This window comes from Gordionus sp. m RMFG-2023, chromosome 4 (assembly GCF_954871325.1).
Source record: "Gordionus sp. m RMFG-2023 chromosome 4, tfGorSpeb1-WG-v2, whole genome shotgun sequence".
Taxonomy (NCBI): domain Eukaryota; kingdom Metazoa; phylum Nematomorpha; class Gordioida; order Chordodea; family Parachordodidae; genus Gordionus; species Gordionus sp. m RMFG-2023.
Window position 1 is genome coordinate 9,418,655 of NC_088778.1, and position 22,367 is coordinate 9,441,021.

Below are 22,367 nucleotides of genomic sequence, written 5' to 3' on the forward strand. Positions count from 1 at the left end.
TTCTAAATAAATTTATACTCAATAAATTTTTATTCTTGTGGTTATTATTTTTATTGATCAGAAAATAATCGATTATACAGTGAGACTGAGAAGGATATAATTGCAATGTTTTAGATAAGGATCTTCTCAATATACTAATTAATTATTAAACAATTGCCTTATTTCATTAAGATAGTAAACTATAATTAACATTAATTTAACAGAATAAAACTTTATAGATTTTATAAAGATTTTTTTTAATTCTTGATTTCATAATATAAGATTTTTTATTCATAAAAAAAACACATAAGATTTGGAATTTTAGGTAAAGTTTGATGTAAAATCCTATATGCGATGCATAAAGAATGATTAATTTTTTCTATTACTTCTATTTTTAGCAATCTATTTAAATCTTCTTCAACTTTTTCTTATGCCAATGGTTCTGGACATGATTTACAAAAAAAAATTTTATATATATATTTGTGCCTTAAAATCTTTAAATAGCCCAATTCTTTTGTAAAAAATTGAGGAAATTCATTTTGTATATTAATGTTATTTATTTGTATCTTTCATGTATTTCAGTCATTTTTGGAAATTTAGTTATCCAGTTTCTTCCAATTATATTTTTTGTATATCCTTATGTAATTATGAGATCTAATTCGCTTTTTATATAGTACTCTACATTATGACCTAATAGTCAAGCGCGTACTCATCGGGGGGGGGGGGCAGGGAGACAAATCTCCCCCCCCCCTCAAATCCAAAAAATGCAGATGCCTGATATATTTTTCATAAATATTATTCATATTAAATATATATTTAATTACAATTATTTATCACATTCATCTACTAAGTTATTTTATCAAATAATTTCGATTTCAAGTTTTCATTGAACTAATATTTACCTATTATTTTCAAATTTCTAGCGGCGTTATCTTTATATACCATTTCCATATTTCTAATCAATAATTTTTCTGAAACTCCTTGTCCAACAGGGAGAAAGAAATTGCAAGCTTGTCCAACAAGATGCGGTCTCCACCATCAAGCAGTAACAGATTTTATGGATTTAGAAGAGCCGATTATCAATGCTTTTACTGAAATATCACAATGGCCTGTAAGAAATATTTCCTCAGAAGCAAGGAAATTATTGGATTCAATACTTATTTCAATTTTTTTCTCATTAGAATGCATTATTTAATTATACAACTATTTTATGTAATACTTTCCAAAAACATGGCATTAACTTGATTAAGAAGATGAGAATAACGGAGAGCATTTTATTACAACTCAAGGAAATTAGGGCTAATATTGATGAAGAATTTCAATTTTATATTAATGTTTAGTAAAAAGGAGAGCTATACGTGTTTAATATTTGTCTCCCTCGACTTGCAGCAAGGCAAGTTCATCGTCAAAACATTAGTATAAGATCAGTAGAAATAAAACTATAATCCAAAAAAATGAATGATTTTTAATTCATCATGCAGCACTTACCAATCTGCAGACTTCCACAAAAGCCTTCCCAATCTTTTTCAGATGGTGATAGAAAAAAATAAGATTTGTTTGATGCCTTATTAGCTAAATAACTATGTTTAAAAGGTTAACTAAGATATAGTCCCAAAAAATGCTATGGATGCTTTGTATAATCTCAAACACATTGTAGATTATATTCCCAATGTATTAAAATGATTATATATATAATAGCAACTCTTCCCAGTAGTAAACTAATGAGAGAACATTCTCTTTTCTAAGAAGAATAACAGAGCCCTGCAGAAGTACCAGCAGGGCACGGCTCGGATTTTTTTTCAAAATTTATATCGGCCCGGCTTTAAAATAAAATTTTCAGGCCAGGCCTAGGTGTTTTTTTAAAAAAATTTCGGGCTCGGCCTTAGTATATTTAAAATTAAAATACGGTCCAGCCCGGGAACCGGGCCTGCAGTTCTCTGAAAAGCATACCTAAGAAGTACAACTTCTGACAGTGGATTAAATGGTTTGGATCTTTTAAATATTCATAGGCATTTGTCGCCAAGCAAGGATGAGTAATTGAAAAATTAGCTCAATCCTTACGAAGATTGAATTTTACATTGTAAATATATAATATACAAAATACAATTATTTCTAAGAAACATTTTGTGTATTAATATTTTATTTCCAACATTTAAATTTTTTATACATTATATATAAATTTTAAAGCAAAAAAATTAAATTTCTATTTTGGGTCATTTAAGTGATTCTTATGGTGGCTAGATTCACTTGATATTTTTTAATACCCATTTATTTTATAGTTTTTTATGTGCCGGTTTATATATATAATTTTTTTATAATTCATATAATTTAAAATTGTGTATTAGAAATAGTTATTAGTCCTAATAAATTTATGTTTGATATTTTTAAATAACAATAATATTTCTTAAAAAACTTTATTATCCCCCCCCCCCTAGATCAAATTCCTGCGTACGCGCCTGCTAATAATGGTATATGGTTTATGTATAGCAGAGTTGTTAAACGCTACTCTTAAAAGTAGCGCGCTACCGCTATTTGTTAAAAAAAGTAGCACGCTACCCCTATCGCTATTTGTCAAAAAAAAGTAGCTCGCTATTAGCTAATAAAAAAAATTTACAAACAAATTTTTTATTTTTTGCTTATAATGTTATTGTATAATAAATATATAAAAATCAACATTTATAAATATTAAAATATAGTTAGTTTTGATTATAAAAAAATTTTTGTAATAAAAATAAATATTTATGGTAATTTGTTGCATTTTAATAATAAAATCATTTCAATATTATCATCCCCAAGTCTAGAGCGACGATCAGAAAGTATAAGTTTTGCCTTATTAAATAATCTCTCGACACTAGCACTTGAGGGTAAGGGCGTATTTAATCTTATATACATATTTTTAATATAAGATAGATTATCAATAATTTTATTTTCAAGTACATCGTATGTCTGGCATCCCATTATCATTTTGAGGGCTAATGCCACAGATCTTTTTAAAGTTCTAGGGTCTAGCCAATGGCCTGTGATAAATAAGCTCAAAAATATTTAATCAGATCAATTTATAAATATAAATAAGTTTTTACCTTCTGTTATGTGTTCAACTATCTCCCGTGGTACATATATATGATATCTCTGATAACTTTACTATTAGAGCATCTTTAATCATTTTAAAGTTATCTGCTATTTTATTCATTAGTGTCTGGCGGCATAAAATTGTTGTACCAGGGGTTAGAGTTTTAATCATGGTAAATGATGGATTATCAACTAAGGACATTGGCTGAACTGTGTAAATTATAAAATCAGCAATAAGTTTAACAGTCAATTTCTGAGAAATATTGTCATTTGCATTATTAATTAATTTAGTTTGAATTGAATTAGTCTTTTTGGATGTAGAGTCGTCTATACCAAAATTATTTAGATGTTTCTCCATTTCCTTAAAACTCATGAACAGTCTTTAAAATAAATATTATTAGAATGTAAAAATGACAATTTACCTTTAGGTCTTTCTTGAGGTTATAGCTACTGGATTGATTTGAGGAAATATTTTTTTTTACATTTTAAACAAATAAATTTGAAACCAGTTTTGGTTATATATTTATTTAAAAATAATTTCAAATCTAGTGAATGGTAAATTTGTATTATAGCTATTAAGAACATTTTCTTCCCTGGTATCTTCCATTTCATTAATATCAATGTCTGAATCACTTTCAACGATTTGGTAAATAAATTTGAAGGCTAATTAATTCAAACCCCTCCCCCACTTCATTTAGATCCTACAGCCGTTTATTTTCTTGGACCATTATTCATAGACATTGTTTGTCGAAAATTACAAAATAATTATGCAATAAAATTTAATTTCTAATAGAAAATTTAATATTTTTGACATTTTAATTCTCTAACTATATCTCTTAACCAATGACATATACACTATCCCTGACACGCATTACTATCAATTTTCCCAATCAAGTGTCAACAATGAATTCAGTCTCCTGTCAAAATTCATTCATTTTTATTCATTTTCTTTTAATATTTTTCCGGGAAATTTAAATTTATAAAAAGTTATGTCAATAAAGAATATTGTTGATGATGATATTGAAGTATGGTATCTAAGATAAATATTTTTATTATAAAGAATTATTATAAAGAAAAATTACGATGAAATCATTGACAGCTTTGGCTATATGAATTTAAAAGATTCGCTGCTGATAGGTATGTATAATTATGGACTTACAATTCCAAATTCTATTCAAAAACAAGCCATAAAGCCTATAATCGATGGTTATAAAATTTTAGTTAAAAATATATAAATCTTTATAGGCTATGATATAATCATACAATCACATTTGGATACTGATAAAACTACTTTTGTAATTGGTATATTACAAAGACTAGATACAAACCTTGCAACTTGCCAGTCTCTTATAATAGTTCCAACAAGGTTTTTAGCTTCTCAAGTAATATAATGAAATATTTTTATGATTTATCAATTATTAGTTATCTAATGTTTTTATGGTTATTGGCGATCATTTAAATATACAATGTCATCTCTGTATTGGTGGGACAAATGTTCGAGCTGATATTGAGAAATTAGATACAGCCCAAATTGTCATTGGTACCCCAGGAAGAGTTCAGGATATGCTTACGCGGAATGCTTTAAGTTAGATATTATTTGCATATGTTTAATTTCATATCAAATCTACTGTAGATCCAACCTGACCATTTATTTTTTTTAAAAAATAATGTATTATAGTTGGATATTTTTAACCATTTACACCAATTTTTAGGCTAACTATCATTTGGCCTGGTTTTTCTTAAAAAGATATCAACTAAAATTTAATTGAAACTAATATAAATTTAAATGCCTTAATATTAATGGATTTTCTCCAGCATGTACTTAAAATTGAGCTGAATTACTGACATTTAGCCATTAATTATAATTATAACAAATAAAAATTTTATAACTTGCCTTACTTCCTAGGATGGGAGAATTCTAAAATACACTAAATAAATTTAATATCTTAAATTTTTTTAGCTAAAACCATATTTTAAATTTTATTATATACCTATAATAAATATGACATATTTAAACTAGAAATAGAAAACCAGAAATTGCCATGAAATGAAACTGATATTTTTTCTTTCAATTTTTTTATAGATAAATATATACTTATATTTGCTCAAAATCCTAGACTAAGATGAGCACAGAATTGCCAAAGTAGCATGGTAGTTTGTCACATAGCTAATAGCAAACTAATTTAAATAGCAGATGCACACTTTTTTAAATAAAAAATACTTTCTAAATCTGATTTATCAAGTTATATAAAATACTATCAATTGAGATACACTACTACACATTGAAGAAAATTTTGAGATAGATGATAGCCACAAAATATCAAATATCATGAAATTACCTTCTTTCCCTAAATTTGCACAATTTCTTGAACCTTTTTTTTAAAAAATAGATTGATATTAGATGCATAAATAACAATATCAAGCAGCTTCAACTTAAAATTATAGGCACAGATTTTATGAATAATTTTAATAAAATAATTATCTCCTGTTTTGAAGTTAGAATGTTCATACTTAAATTTCAGAAATTAAAAGATATCGGTGTACTAGAAGAAGCAACATCCTATGATTGATTAATCACTCAGATTTTGATAAAATTCAGTATAAAGGTAAATAAAGTTTTGTAATCAGGGTTTAATATTTGTTCAAAATTCAAAAATCTTCAAAGATTTTGCTTTTTTGAAGATCAAAAAATCTCAAATTTTTTTGTAAAAAAAAAATTGTGAGCATGCTTAAAGAAGATTTTTGTTAAACCCTCGTAATCATAAAAACTCTTGCAAGTATTCAGAAAAAAATGTATTCCAAATTTAAAATTTTGGGTTTAGCAATATTTTTGAATTGTTAAAAAAGTTACCTATTTCCATGTTTCATTGATTATTTGATTTACCAATCACCTATTTAGCTGATCTTTCCAATTAAATTAAAAAGATCAGTACATAATACTTTATTTTACCTTCGTGAGTCTCAAAAACTGCTATTGTGCAAGTCTAAGACTTGTTCATTTCTTAAGAATTGTCAAAAATTCTTGCTATTCATATTTGTGAGCATGATATTAGTACCAATATGAATGTAATCAGATTGATCGATAAGGGATTAAACCATTTATGGTTTTATTAACTAATTTGTGAACAAATGGTTCTGATGTTATAGGAGAATCATTCCATGTCTATTTTTGTGGGATTTTTTTTATAATAAACTAGCTGTGCCAATATTAAATATAAAATAAGAACCCAGGATTAGCATTGTTAAAAAATATCAGACAAGCCGATATTATTTTTAAAACTGATTTGATGTTTTTTTGTTTTGAGTTAATTTATTATTTATATATTATAATTATGATTTATTTTATAAATAATTCATATTTTAAAATTAATAAAAGGAACCAAAATTCAATTTATTTGTTTATTTTTTAAAAAATCCAATTATTTTAAAAAATAATCTAGCTAATGTTATTTTTGTTTTATTATCTGCAATAAGAATAGGGTTTAATATCTAACAAGTCACATTCAGCTATAGTTGTTGAATGATTCAATTTATCCTTCAAAATAGATAACTCAAGATTTTAACCAAAATAAAATAACAAGTTTTTACATTCTCACAGATGACCGAAAGGTTTGGATATCTATTGACAAAAGTTTGAGGATTATATAATATTATTTTGGCTCTGGCTGAATCGAGCCCTTTGGCAACACTTCATTAAGCCAGCTATAAACATTTCCCATATTTTAAATGGGATAATAGGCCTTTTATGATAACTCTTGGACTTGTGTTTGTACCAGTAAAAATATTACATATCAGTTTTATTTTTAGAGCTATTTTCTGTTTTGATAATAAGCTATTTTCATTATATTAAAATTTATGCCATATAAAGGACTACTTATAAAGCTATATAATAGAATTCAAGATATGGTTTTAGCTAAATTATATTTTGAGATATTTAAAATTAAATGGAGTTTAGAATTTTTAGTGTTTTAAAGATATCCATATCTCAGAAATAGCCGATTTGGAAAATAAAATTATTTATTATATTAAATGACGAATTCCCATGGATTCCACATCCCAAAACGACATAAATACTATATTATGTAAATTTTTTTAAAAAAGGGGCCAGGTTGAGAATTTAGTTTTTTATAACATCAAAATTTGTAATAATATATAAATAATTCAGAATCATCTCACATTAATATGATTGTTTTGGATCAAGCTGATCTACTGCTTTCAAATAAATTAAAAATAACGACAGAACAAATATTGAAATGTCTTCCTTCTAAGACTCAGGTATTCGTATAAATAATATATATATTTCAAATTTGTATAATTAAAAAAAATTTTTTCACAATAGTATCTAGGCTTATTCAATAACGAATACGGATAGAATCGAACGAATCGAAAAATTTACTATTTGTATTCGATTCGAATAATTCTTGTTTAAAAATATAAAATAATTCATACGGAAACATATTGACAGAAATGATTATAATAATCTGTAAAAGAACATGCCATCAAGTTATTAACGAAATTAAAATGCATGTTAATTTAATTTATTATGTCAAATTTTTTATGACAAAGAGTTCTTCTTTATAAGACATGAGATCACCTTGTTAATCACATCGCCCATTAGATTGATAGGTTTTAGATTATCAATAGAAATAACAAATGATTAAATTTTATTAAATAAACATTAATTTTTCCGAATAAATCTAATATTCGATTAAATTATTAGAATAAAACGAATAAGTCGAATAAAAGAATTATTTATTTCATTCGAATATAATAATTCATTATTCATACTGACAACGAATAATTGACTATTCGTTTATTCGATTCGTTTTAGCATAGGCCTAAAGATATCTATATTTGTAAATTAAGTTATAATTTCTCCAGATATTAAATTTAATAATGTCCATTTAATTAGCCTGTTTTTGTTTAAGTTAGTTATTATTTTTTGAATTCTTAAATTTTTATATTATATTTTGTAAATGTTTTTGATTATATTTTTTAGAAATAATGGTAAATGGAAATTTAAAGTTGTAAGTTTGAAAACTAAAGTTTTGTAAAGAATACAAATTTAACATGTTCGCTTTTAAAATTAGGTCAGGTCTACCCAAGCCTCAGGTGGGTTTGACTAGGACAAGTAAGTTTTAGGACTAGGAAGAGTTCCCTAATGGATATTCATTATTATGGTTCGGACCAAAAACTAAAATAAATTTTATCCTAAGAAAACAATTTTATTTTCTCGCTCATTTATAAATTAGGATTTATTCTTTCAGACGCGTGACCAAGGGGGGGGGAGGATACCTCCCTCTCCTACAATAAGTTGACCTAAAGATCTCCAAAAAAATTATGGGGAAAAACATCTAATGATGCTCCCTCTTTAGCATAATCCTGGATACGCCTATGAAATGACTTTGTTATTAAGAAATTATGTAAAATAAAAAGATATAATTATATAATATATCATAAAAAACAAAATCTGATCGATTTTTTTAAATATTGGCCTAATAAGGTTTAGTAAATATCGGGCCTGCTAAGATTTAAAAAAGAATAAATCGGGTTCATGATATTTGATATCAAAAACATAGCCCTACTTTTTTTATAATTTAGTAAGTTTTTAATTATAATTGATTTTTAAAGAAAAATCAGGGTAATGAATAGCAACTTTTCAGGAGGTTAATACAATCAAAATAAATTTTATAACATGATTATACAAGAAGGAAAATATAAAATTCTAAAATATATTATACAGCAATCATGATAAATTCTTATAAACAATAAGGAGCATATAATTTATATATCTTTTGTGACTGAACAGCGTTTATTCCAACTGTTTTTGTAGATTTGATATTGTGGTAACTCTCGTAAACTCATAAATAAGTAATTCATTGTTATCTCATTGACATTGATTCTACTGCTGGAGGTAAGGATTTTTACATCATTCCATATATTAGTTTCTCTTATACTTCGATAATCATTCATCTATAATTTTAATATACAATATGCGATTTGGTATTGCATATTATTGTTTTAAATCAGAGATCTGCAGAGGTAAATATATTTAAAAAAATTAAAATACGATCAGGCAGGTCTCGGATTTAAATATAAAATTTTAGAGGACTTATTTAAAAATCTATTATTCTAATTTTTGATTTTGAAAATAAATTACTTTTGTTAAAAAATATAACAACATGGCGGCGGTCATAATCTTAAACTATAATGTCTATTACACTTTGTTTAAATATTTATTTGGGCCGTCTAAAAACTAATAATTGTCATGTTCCATCACTGTCTCATTTGTAAAATTGATATTTTTTGAAGTCTGTTGTATTTTATCAAACAAATATAATGAATTTTTTTTAATGGGAATAAAAGTCTATCTATTTTTTCCGCAAACAACAGTAGAATTAGACTATTTTTTTAGGGCATATCGATATTGGCTTAAATAGTTTGACAACCGTCTATCGCCTCTTAGATAAATTAATTTTATTAGACAGTTTTTAAGTAAACGTTGAGTCTTAACTGAGGCAATACCCTACTGATGCTCGCCTAATTTTTTTAAATTAGTTAGAAGAAAGTTACTTTTATATAAATATAACAAGGTAAAATTCTTTTTAAAAAAGGGAAATAGTTACTTTAGCAAAAGCCTAGAGTTTTGATAGATATAACAAATGGAATATTATATCTTCGTTTTTTATGCTACATACGGCCCTCAATAAAATAAGTGATATGGTTTCCCATAAAGCTTTTGATTATCAGCGCCTGTTGGTAAGTTGTTTTAAATTGCCTGCTGGTTCTTTAACAATCCAAATATACTACGTTTACAAGAATCGCCTTTTAAAATGTTTCCAATCCTTAAATGAACTAATTTAGATGGGCATATACTTAACTGATACTTATATATCCCAAATGATTATTCAATATAATAAAAATAATGGGGGAAATAAATTCATTTAAAGATACCAAAATTATTAATGTTAAAAAAAACTAGGACTGCGCCTATTTTAAAATATGATTATAAATGTATATATCTCGGAATTGCCACAAGTGAAGCATTAAATTTTTAGTGATTAACCATCTTAAAATGTTATTAAAACTTTAGCATATAATTAAAAAAATATTTTAAGGAAAGGTCAATATCGACATATGAAATGAATCTATTTTTTGGATCGGGTTTTAACAATTTTTGGCCGGTCCAACCCAAAACAAATTGTTGACTGGCCAATACTGAAGCCTCCTTATAAACAATTTTATAATGTTATATCAATATTCCAAGAAGCTGTCAATCCTTATAAAAAAATTTTTTAAACAATTTTGAATAATATGATTGAGAAATATTTATCTCCAACAAACAACATTAAAATTAATGGAAAAATGAATTGTTATTGAAAATGAAAGCATACTTCGAAGATTTGATACACTTGTTTTATTTTTTATATCGGGTTCACTTTAACGAAGGTTTTTTTTAAATTATGGCCGCAAAAACCCTCGAATTTTGAAAACCCCAGAGCATTGTAGGCTTACGACAGGATGCTTGAACTTCTCTATACTATATATTTAAATTATAAGCATATATGTTATGTTTTATTTTATATAAACACAGATTATCATATTATCTGCCACTATGCCTGCCGAAATCTTGCAACCCGCATGTCAACTCGTGAAACAGGATTGCATCAAAATATTTTCGGAAGAAGCGATAACTTTGGATAAGTTGGAACAATTTTACATCAGGGTTGAGGAAGTATAGTTACTCATTTTTTGTTTTCGATATAAAAAAATTTTTCTCATTAAAAAATCAATTAGCACGATGTTAATTTTTGGCTAGGCTTTTATTTTTTTAAATACCTTGGGCTCTAAAAATTGTTTTAAAAAATACCTGGGCCGGACCTTATATTTTAAAACCTATTGTTTTAAATTGCCATTATTAGCTATAAAAATTAAAAATAAATATAATAAGGGCTGGGCCGAAAACAATTTTTGAAAAGAAATCCGGATCGGGTCATGCAAATGTTACCTCTGCATGTCTCTGATATGGGTATCGCATGACACCAAAATAACGCTAGTGTTTAAAACGAATAAAACTTCGCATAGTAAGTTTTACCCAAATCAAAATTTGAGAACTAACTCACAAAGATTCTGAGTTATGGGCTTTCAAAATCCAGTTTAGGCTATCTCCATTTAACGAATCTCAATTTAATCAAAAAATATTGTTGAAAAAGTTACAAATAATATATCATTTTTTAACCCTATTAAATTATTTTTCGTGGAATATTATTTGGAAAAAAAAATCTTCAGTGGACGTATTTTCGACAAAATTTTCTTAAAATCTAAAGCATTTATCTTTATATTTAAATAATTATGAGGAAAAAAATTGAATAAAATTTTATTTTGAGTTTTTTGAACAAAATGAATTCTCTATAAATGAATGAAATTTCATATAAATAATATTAATATAAATTTAAATATTAGTGGAGTAACTATGGTGGAGGCAGGGAAATAATTTTAAGCTAAAAAATGTATTAAAAAGAAATTAAATCAGAACACAATTAATTTAAAAATATCTCCATTTATAAAGGACAAATTTAAAACATGGTGATATTCAAGTTATTTTTATTATGATTTAATTTCTTTTTGATTATTTTTATAAGCAGCCTTATATGTTTATATTCGATTTTATTCCCTGTCGATAAATTATTTGTTTTTTCAGCCTAAATTTAAATTTTACTTGATGTAAAAAAAATGAATTGGAAAGTGAAAGTTGACTTGTGATTTTCTTTTTTTATATTCTATTGAAATAATCAGAAAATTACATGTTAATTTTTAAAAAATTCAATAAATTATCTCTAATACAGTCCTGCTTTTATTTTATTTTCCATAAAATAAAATTAAAATTCGTCAAGCGCTATTTAAAAAATTTCCATATTATCGAGAGACTATTAATCCTTCAACACTTAGGTAAAAAAACATAAAAAGCATATGGACTATTTTCTTCTGTTTTTTAGATATAATTTTTAATACTATAATAAAAAATACATTACTTTAAAAAATTCATTATAATTTCATCTTGTATTTTAATGTAGGATATATAACCTTTAACTTGTTTAAATATTTATTTATTTTTATTTAGCGTATTAGTTAAAAAAATATAAGGATATTGATAACTTATGCCAATTTATTTTAAAAAAAATAGTAAATTTTCAAAACTCTATGGCTTGTATTCGCGGACCTTTAAGAAATGCGCGAATAGCATTACAATGCTATTCGCCAATAGTTGCTAAGGTATACACTTTTGTTTTATATTGTTTAGAGATTTCGTAAAAATTAAATGCCCTAATATAATTATTATTGCTAGCGAAGAGTTAGGCAAATAATATGTACAAAACAATAGAATAAATATAGTTTTATATAATAAAAATATGAAAAATACCTTATATAAATAATTAAAATTTTTTATTTTTAACGAAAGAAGGGATCAATTATATTATTAGTAAGGAATAGTGTTGTTAAATGGTTCGATTTGAGTCAATTTTTAGAAATGGTTATCAATATTTTAGCCAGAAAAATATAGCTGAAGTCTCGAGACTTCGCTATTAGATATACAAACCGTTGTCCCATCTATGAGCAGAATTGTTAGGTTTACGTAATATTTTTCTGGAGAAAATATTGAGTGAGCCATTTTTAAAAATTGGCTCAAATCTAGCCGTTTTATAAATTCTCAGCATGTTTGCCGTTGTCAAATAAAATATGAGATGTTGTTATTGTATCGGAATATTACTATGAAATATGATGATACAATAAATTTTTATTTTTTAATAAATATTTTTTTCAAAACCAAACCCGTTCCGATAATTTAATCCGATCAGATTTTTTTAATCGTGCTATTAGACAATCATGGTATCCAACGAAATCAAAAAATTATGAGTGTTCTAGGAAAATTTCTATTTTTTTAGATTTTTTATACATATATTTTTAAAGTCCAACCCTATCCGATAATTTAATCCGATCTGATTTTCTTTAATTGTGCTGTTGGACAAGCATGGTATCCAACGAAATCAAAAAATTATGAGTGTTTAAGGATAATAAACAACGAGGTCGGATCCGGTTCAAAATAATTTTTAATATCTAGGTTCTAGTTTAATCCAATCAGTTTGAGCAGAATTCTAGTGAATATTTAAACAATAATAGATAATGCATGAGACACACAGTAATCTAATTTAGTTTATAATAAAATATTGAAAATATGAGCTATCTAAAGTTCGCCACTTAGCCTACATTTTGGACTTGCATAGTGCTGTAAGATCAAAGTATAAATTTCATGCAAAGTTGCTGTCGTTTACCATACCCGTTCTGGACCATCTAAAAAAAATTTTAGACCCAGCAAAAAAATAGCCAGGTGGGGCAAATATTTTTTTGCATATATATTTGATGAATTCTGATATTTCATGGAAGTGATAAATCCATAAAGTAAAGTTTTTTTAAATTAACCATTCCCCAAGATTATATATAGTTTATTTTGGTATTCAACAACATATTTTGGTTTATTAGGCCTTATATTTGAAAAAAAAATTTAACGGGGCTGGACAATCTTAATAAAAAAATTGAAATCGGGATGGGCAAAAATTCTACCAGGCTAAAATATAGTATTATTATTGTATTTTTACTTAACGCAGATCAAATTTTATGAAATGAATGAAATTTATATTGATATTTTATTAAAAATATATATAATACAATTTTGAAGTTATATTTAAAATTTTTTATTATGCACACCTTATTAGGATTGGAAATTCGAAACACTTGATTATTTATTAAAAAATATGGATATATTCAACAACAATATGATTATATTCTGCAACACCACTAAAAAAATTAACTTTATCTTGACCAAGTTAAAAGAAAAAAATTATGTTGCAACTGCCCTGGTATTTATATATTTATTTCAATTATCTGACTCGGCCCGGAACTGGCTCAAAAATATTGAAGCCGGGCTTTAAAAAATTTTAAACCTGGGCCAGGTCTTATTTATTTATTCAAATATTTAAATTATAACAATTACTCAGAAATCATATAATGGACAATGTAGCGTTTAATATTCGTTTATTACGCATATTTTTAACACAATTTTTAAAATACAAACCTAATTACTCCAATTTTAAAAATTTTAGGCTGGGTGGAAAAATAATCCAAGATAAAGCAAGGCAAGTCCGGGTAAGAAATACTTGAATGAACTGCAAATAATTTTAAATAATCCAAAATGAGAATTTTTAAATCTATTAATTTCGATTATTGTAGGCTTCTGAAATATCATACATTTTAAAGGTTGGGCTGCATCATTGATAATATATAAGCCTGGCCTGTTTAAAATTTAAAATATTAGACGTTTTTCATTCTTCATTTTCCTCTTGATTAAATCTCATAATTTAAAAATCAGAACAATTAAAGGACATTAGAGAATAAAAGAATAACTTCGGTCTAAAAAATTTTCCACCCAGCGGTCCTGCAAAAACTGCGTCCAAACTCAATTTTGTAAATTTCAAAAATAAATTAATTTTTTGAAAAATAAAATTTTGACTTTGGATGTATCCTTAAAATATAATAAAATTAATATTCTAATTAGTATAGTGATTTTTAAAATATTGTACTTTAAGTATGTTGATGAAAATAAAATAAATAAGCTCTTATTTATCTTTATGCATATATAGTACTCGAATATGGATCAACAAAAATGTGAAATAGCTTTACAAGGGTTCATTACCGGTTCTACACATATTTTACTGTGTACGGATTTAATAACGCAGACTATGCAAAGTGGAATCGTGGTCTCTTTCATCCTCAATTACGACTTTCCATATAATAAGAAAAGATATTTTCATAGGTAAAAGCAATAATAGGGGAGGCCGGGGATCATGTGAGCTTGTAAACGACAATTAAATCATTGATTATTATAAACTATCTTATTTTCTTCCCTTTACTTATAGTATTTTAAAATATTGTGCAAACTTACAATATTATTATTTTTGTATTTAAAAATGATATATTTTTTATAATAGATTCGTTTATTTAAAAATAATAAAATAATATTAGTGCTGTTAACGTTACTACTGCGTTACCGTTACTCGTTTCATCTGAAAAAAGGAACGCGTTACCGTTACTCGTTATCTTTTTAAAAAAGGAAAGCTTATTGACTATCAAAAAAGTGACGGGTTGCTCGTTACTTAAAAAATTAAATATTATATACAAAAAGAATATATAAGATAAGATCATTTTATAAAAATTTATATATATATATAAATAAAATTATATAATAATATAACATCTTTTTGTAACAATTTTTTATTTGTTTTTAGCAACAGTTGATTTTCAAAATTTTGATCCGACAAAAAGAGCTTATTGCTCAATACAGCTTTCGCCATTGCAAAACACATGTTTAATTGGTGCAGTGGATGGGAGAGTTGTATTATATTTAAAAATTTTAATTCGAGGAATTTATTAAAAATATTTAAAGAATTATCTTTATTTTTAAAGAAGCTTAAGAAACTTCACAAGGATCTTCATTCATTTTCTCATCAAAAAATTAATCTTTAGCAGAAAATATTCTGGTATGTGTGTTGGATAAATGAATTAAGTCTACTCTTTCTTTATCAAAATCTTCTCAAAATGGTCCAGCATTCTTCTGTTAACCTCTAATGTTATCTAGGGCCAATCCAATTTAAATAGTGGGTGAATTATTGTGGATAGTATATATTCATCTTTATAGATGTGTTTGAATCTATTGAAAATAAAAGATAATCAAAATATAAATCGTAAGCAATATTTGAACTGTATACCTTTTATCTATACCTTCCGGGATTTAATTAATAAGCAGCTTACAAAACTTGAAATTATCTAATGCCATTTTTTTAAGTTTTAATATTATAATAGTTAATGTGAGAGTGAGATATCCCAAATGCATTTTTCTTCTTTTTCTAAAATTGAAAGAGCCGTAGCGATTAATTTCCTGGAGTTATTAAAAGAGTTCCATCTTGTTATAACCGGTTTAATCAGATATTTTCCAATGTCCTTAAAAATGGCTGCACAGTTTGAAGATTGCCCATGTTTTTCCACAATAGCTTACACTTAGAAAATGTATTTTGAAAAAAAAGGACATCGTTACCTACCTTTTCAATATCAACACTTGCAATGAGATTAAAGTGTGTACTGAACAGGAATGATGCTTAGGTAAGTATACAACTATCATTAGTATTTTGATTTTCAATAAATAATGGCAGAGGAACTATTTCATCATCCAATTCCCTTGTTCATTTACTCTAGTAAATTTTTATTAAATTATAATTTACTTGAAAGCTTTCATATAATTTCTAGCATTGTCGGTAATGCATTTGTTCACTTTATTTTGTATCTTATATATGGCAAAAATTCTAAAGATTTTTTGGTTTAGCCTTTTACAGGCTAAGCAGGCTGAAACTCTCTCAAGAGTGTCTGGTTGTAGCCAGTGTACCGTCATCCATAAATAAGAACTTTTTTAAAGGACAATATTATCAATCTATTAAATATATTTTATATACCGATGATAAGCTGATTCTAGAATCCACAGTTGTACAGACAATTTCTGGGATACCCAATGATCCACAAATTTCTTTGATATGATGTCATATGCTTTATTAATTTTTAATACAAGGGTACTAGACATCACATTTCTAGTTGGCTGCAATTTTAATAAATGTAAAGCTTTCTACAATTGAATTTATTAACAGCTGATTGTACTATTTTTATCTTTGATGTAGATGTCTACATCTCAATGAGTGTGAATTGATTGGCTTCAATTTTTTCTTATTACTATTCAAATATTCATTAGTCTCTATCATTTTTGAGGAATGTAAAGTCTATATTTTTTTAATTAAAATATTATTAATTCCTGAATTTTTTATTAAAATTTACTTCGCTTTTTCAATAATTGAAGATAAATTTTTTTAAAATTTAATTGCATTTTTTAATCCCTCACTAAGCTTTATCAAGGAAAACATTAAACATTGAAATTAAGATTGCCAATGATAAATTTTCAATTTTTTAACTTTTTCAGAATTCAGAATTATCATTTAAAAAGGGATCAGGATAAATATCTAGGTTCAGCTCTCTAAAACAATATTGCTCCATAGTTTTATTCCATTACATATTTATTTAAACAAAGTTTTTTAAAATCACTATTTTATTCTTTAAATTTATTAACAATTTGAGTTTAAACCAATAGAAATACTATAACAAGTAATAGAAAATATATTTTAAACCCAATATAATATTTTGTTAATGTTGGTTCCCAACTCTCTACTATAATATAATTTAATTGCTTATATTTTAAACCCAATATAATATTTTGTTAATGTTGGTTCCCCAACTTTTAAGAAATATTATTGCTTTTTAAAAATATCAAGCATAAATTTATTAGGACTAATAACTATTTCTTATACACAATTTTAAATTTATGTGTGAATTATAAAAAAATTATATATGTAAAGAATCACTTAAATGACCCAAAATAGAAATTTGAATTTTTTGAGCCTTTACACAAAATGTTTCTTATATAGCATATCATTTTTTATTAAAAAACATCAAATAATAAATATGTTGTTTTCTTTTAAACAAAATTCGCAATATATTTATTGATTCGCAGTAATGTGCTCGCGATAATGACTTCACGCAAACATATTCGCTGTAAAGTGTTCGCGTAAAATGTATTCGCTCTAATAAATTCGCGAAATTGTCTTCGCTATAAATGTTTCGCGATTTTACCTTCGCTATAAAAACTTTTCGCGATAAAAGTTTCGCTGAATTGACCTGATACGACAGTTAAATTTATTTTATGTAAAAATTATTACATTTTATATATTATATACATAGATATATATATATTTAGAATTTATTTTTAATGTCATTTTTTGAAATTATAATTTAATCACTATTATTTTAATCAGGAATTTTATATTTTAATTGTTGAACTTAAAGTATAAATTTTTATATTGTAGAAATAATTAACCTTTATATGAAATAATATAAAATTTTTATTTGAAAAGATTTCTTTGAATCAACTATACCTAGGATTTTATATTTATATTTACAATATTATGGTAAAAATGACAAATTTAATATTTTTATAAAAATATTTAATATACAACGAAGAAGCAGAAGATTGGAGGAGGATGACTTACCTTAATTTTTTGAAGCAAAGGACAAAACAATAAAAGTTTTTAATTTCCCCTCGTTAAAAGAGTTGTTTATTAGGTATGATACCGCAATCCCATCATCTGCCCTGAATGTGTTTTCAGTATATGTCGAATTAACTGTCAAGCATTCCTGTCTATCATGAAAATTTGAAAAAAAATAAAACTGTTATTTTTTAACATGGTTAATATATTATGTTAAAAATAAGACATTTATTTACATTAAATTTAATTTAAAAAAAATTAATCTTAAAATTTTGAATGAACGTGGCGTTCCTTTTTTTTGAAAGTGATCGTGAACACCAACTAGTTCGATTTTTTAAATGTTTACAGCACTACATTATAATGAATTTATTTTTTTTAACTTTTATTGTGAAATTTGTTAATTTTAGTAAGTTTTGGGGGATGATTTCTTTTGATTCCACGCCTTTCAAACTTTAAATTTGTATGATATAAATATATTAGATTTAATTTATTTCTACGCATTATTCAATGCTGTATATATTCTACTAGATTAGTGATTCATTAATTAATAGAGCACATACTTTAATATTTATAAAAATTGTGGTTGAAGCTTACTTGTCTGTCAAAATTGAATAATAATCATTTTTAAAACAATTGAGATAAAATTTTCCCAATATACCAAAAGCATAAAATTATGTTCAAACAGGTTCACGTGCATTTTAGCGGTTCAGGTTCGGTTAAAAAATGATTTGGTGGTTTATGTTTGATAAAAAAATAACGGTTTAATGGTTCGGTTTGGATCCTTGCCCTATAGCTGGGTATATATATTTATTTTTAAATCTGTCGAATATTTTAATATAGGGGAATAAATTTATCCTAAAGCGTTCAAGATATTGAAAAGTTTTAGATATTATTAAATTGTTTTTATTACAATCTTATATATATATATTACAGGGCAAAATGGGCCACTAGAAAATTCGGAGAAGTAATTGGCAAAGTAATTAACCTTGTTAGCATCCGTGATATGCCTAAAATGAAAGAGATCGGGTCCTATTGCCATGCTAAAATTGTTGAAATGCCAGGAATAGAAATACCAAAAAATGTAACTTCATTCTTAGAACCAAACTCACTATTAAACGTCGAAAAGAAAATTGCAGACCCCGCGAATCCACCTATAGTCACCAAATCCTTATTGACCAGGAAAGATCTTATCAAATTGTCCAAAAAAATTATGGATAAAGTGAAACACGTGCTCAACGACACATCCAAACCAATCCCAGCAAGGGTTCAACATGATGCCCAGTTTCTTAATGCTACAATACAAGAATTAAGCGAATCAAACTCCTTGGAATACTTAGAAATGGTCATGGAAAGGGCTAAAAGATTAGCCAAAACACTGTCATACAAATGGAACACGCCCATCACCTACGTTAGCACAGTTTATAATAATTACCCGATATGTGAATCTCGTTTCCAATCTAGTCCAAAATGGCGCCGCGGATTTTTACAGGCATCAGTGACCCAATCAGAACACAAGGAGAAAACTTAAACCATTTTTGCCTAAATTATTTTTTCTCCCAATTTTTAAATATTTTTATAGAATTTTATAAATCATAGTATAAATAAAATTTTTAATTAGTCTCTAGATATCAAATAGAATAGTTCTTTCATTTTTTTAGTATGCAAAGATTTACTGGTTCTTAAACGGGTTAATTTAAAAAAAAAATATTAACATATTTATTTAAAAAACTAAAGATTTTTATAATAAAATTCTTTTTCTCCTGTATGAAATTCATAAACAAAGTAGAAACCGGGACTATAACTGAAATTTTTGTTTTAAAATGCCATATTAAGCTATGATTTCACTTTGCTTTTTGGCTCAAGAATTTTTTTCCTCCATAGGAAAATAACAAAGACCGTTTTTTCGAAATTACCCCATACCCAGCGTAATCCCAAACACACCTAGGTATTTTCGGAATGTCTTTTGGTATGATTTTAATAGAAAATAATTTTAAATCTACAAATTATATAATAATGAACTTCGATATTATATGAAAAATTAAGGTTTACAAGCATTATATATAAAAAAAGGGATCATTTTTAGGACATGATTCTTGTGCCAATCCCTTATGTTACAATATCAATTTCGAGATATTTTATATTATAATTAGTTTAATCTTTTAAAATGAAAATATTATTTAAATGCTAACTTAAATATAATTATTTTGAAGGCTTTTGTATACACAGAAGTGCATGTTGTTTTTGTCGGTTCGGGTCCAGGGTTTGGAGAAGATAAATATTAACTCAAAATACAATTTTTTTTATACTTCGTATAAATGATTGATGCTTACATAAGTAAAATTTAAAAAATAATTTTTATTTTAAATGTTTTATTTAATCGTATAGCCGTAATATTTATAATAAAATATAATAGGTCTTGCAATGGGTGGGTTTTTAGCCCACAAAATTAATCTATTCATTATTTTTTTTAAATTCACCCGCCCATAAAAAATTTGAATATGCCATTTTCAATTTTTTTAAGCCTCTATTAAAAAAAAAAATAGTTTCAGCGATAAACCCCTTCATAAAAGTTTTATAATTTAAGAAATTACTGTAAGAAGCATTAAAAAAATATTCAATTTAAATTACGAATAAATTTGTTTGATCAAATAAAATTTTTAGAAAACATAATTATAGAAATAATATTTCTTATATTCGTAATTATAATATAATGCGAATCCATATTTTTTGCATTCAAACACGTTCTTTGTTCTAAAAACCTTCCAGTTTAGAAGAAGCATTCTGAAATTGTCAATATTTTTTTTAGCTAATCTTAATAGTTTTGGTAAATTTTTTTTCTCGTTTCCACCAGAGATCCATTTGAAGTATATCCTCTTCCTCAAGTGAGATCTTTAAATAAAAAGTGAAACCATTAATAATAAATAAATAAAGTAATTTAAATTAATTTTTATAAATTGTAAACTAAACTAAGTAGCCTAAAATCTTGCTAAATTATACATATCATCGTTACTTTAATATTTAAATATTTTGTTAAATTAGGTACGGTGCTTTACTCTGCAAAAGCCTTATCCTCCAACTGTTGTGGTTTAATTTTTATGTGGATGCTATCTATTTCAATCATTGCTTTTATAATAGTCTTTCATTGAATTCTGCTTGCTTTGGGGGAAACGGTAAAATCAGATTTTCATCTGCGTAGTCCATGCAAATAAAATCCATCATGTTTTAGATCTATTTTGTTACTTCATTGATTTCTTCTGATGACAACATCTTCAGTTGTCGGAATTATCGTATTAAAAATTTTGTAATTTTAAGTAGTATATTTTTTAAATGATTTGAAATAAATAAAAGATGAAAAATTATTAACCCGTCCATCCAATTGTTTAAATTTTTTAACCTGTCTGCCCTCCCACCTATAGTTTAAGTTTTTTTATTTCTTCTATCGAATAATCATCCATGCCTCCTTATACTCCTTCTTTCTAATTTCTGTTTAATATTTTTTTAGATCTTTAACTTTTTATTCTCTAATTTATATTTTTATATTTATCGCCTTTATTAATTTTGTATTAGAAAATAATATATGCCTTTCCTATTATGTAATATATTATATTCGTTATATTTACTAAAATAAAGGAACAATTAAATAGAAATTGTTTTATTTGTTTATAGAATTATTATTTAAAATGGCTCTAATTAAGGAATTAACTCTTCTATTTTATTTTTATCATCATTTGTTAGGGCAATGTTGTCAGCTTAACAGTTTTTATAGTCTGAAAATTCTAACAATAAAAAATATATAATCCTATTAAATAAGAAAAAGATAGATATATATTGACTCCAGCGGGTTATATATTAAAATTTTTTATCCAGTCCCATTAACATTATTAGCAATCAATATTTTTAAAGTAATAATGGACTTTGAGATATATTTGTTGTAAGTAACATTTCACAATAACTTCCTCGATATTCTTTATTATATTCTGGCAAACGATATTTAGCACATCTGCCAGAAATCCATGTGTTGCAAATGGGTTTGGACTTAAGTAAACAAGCATATTTCCAGCATTATCAGTTGTTGTTAAACTTATAATTTCTTCCTACAAATTGTATTAAACAATTAAAGTAAAG

At 25.8% G+C, this 22,367-nt stretch overlaps 1 protein-coding gene across 1 annotated transcript; it reads left to right on the top strand.

The window, feature by feature from the left end:
• The first annotated feature begins 4,157 nt into the window (after positions 1-4,157).
• Positions 4,158-19,791, top strand: LOC135928599 (uncharacterized). Its single transcript, XM_065465055.1, has 8 exons — positions 4,158-4,254; positions 4,294-4,430; positions 4,471-4,633; positions 7,214-7,323; positions 10,643-10,783; positions 13,821-13,964; positions 14,745-14,917; positions 19,176-19,791. The coding sequence occupies exons 1-8, from the start codon at positions 4,158-4,160 to the stop codon at positions 19,768-19,770; spliced, it is 1,560 nt and encodes a 519-aa protein (XP_065321127.1). The 3' UTR covers positions 19,771-19,791.
• Positions 19,792-22,367: the final 2,576 nt, after the last annotated feature.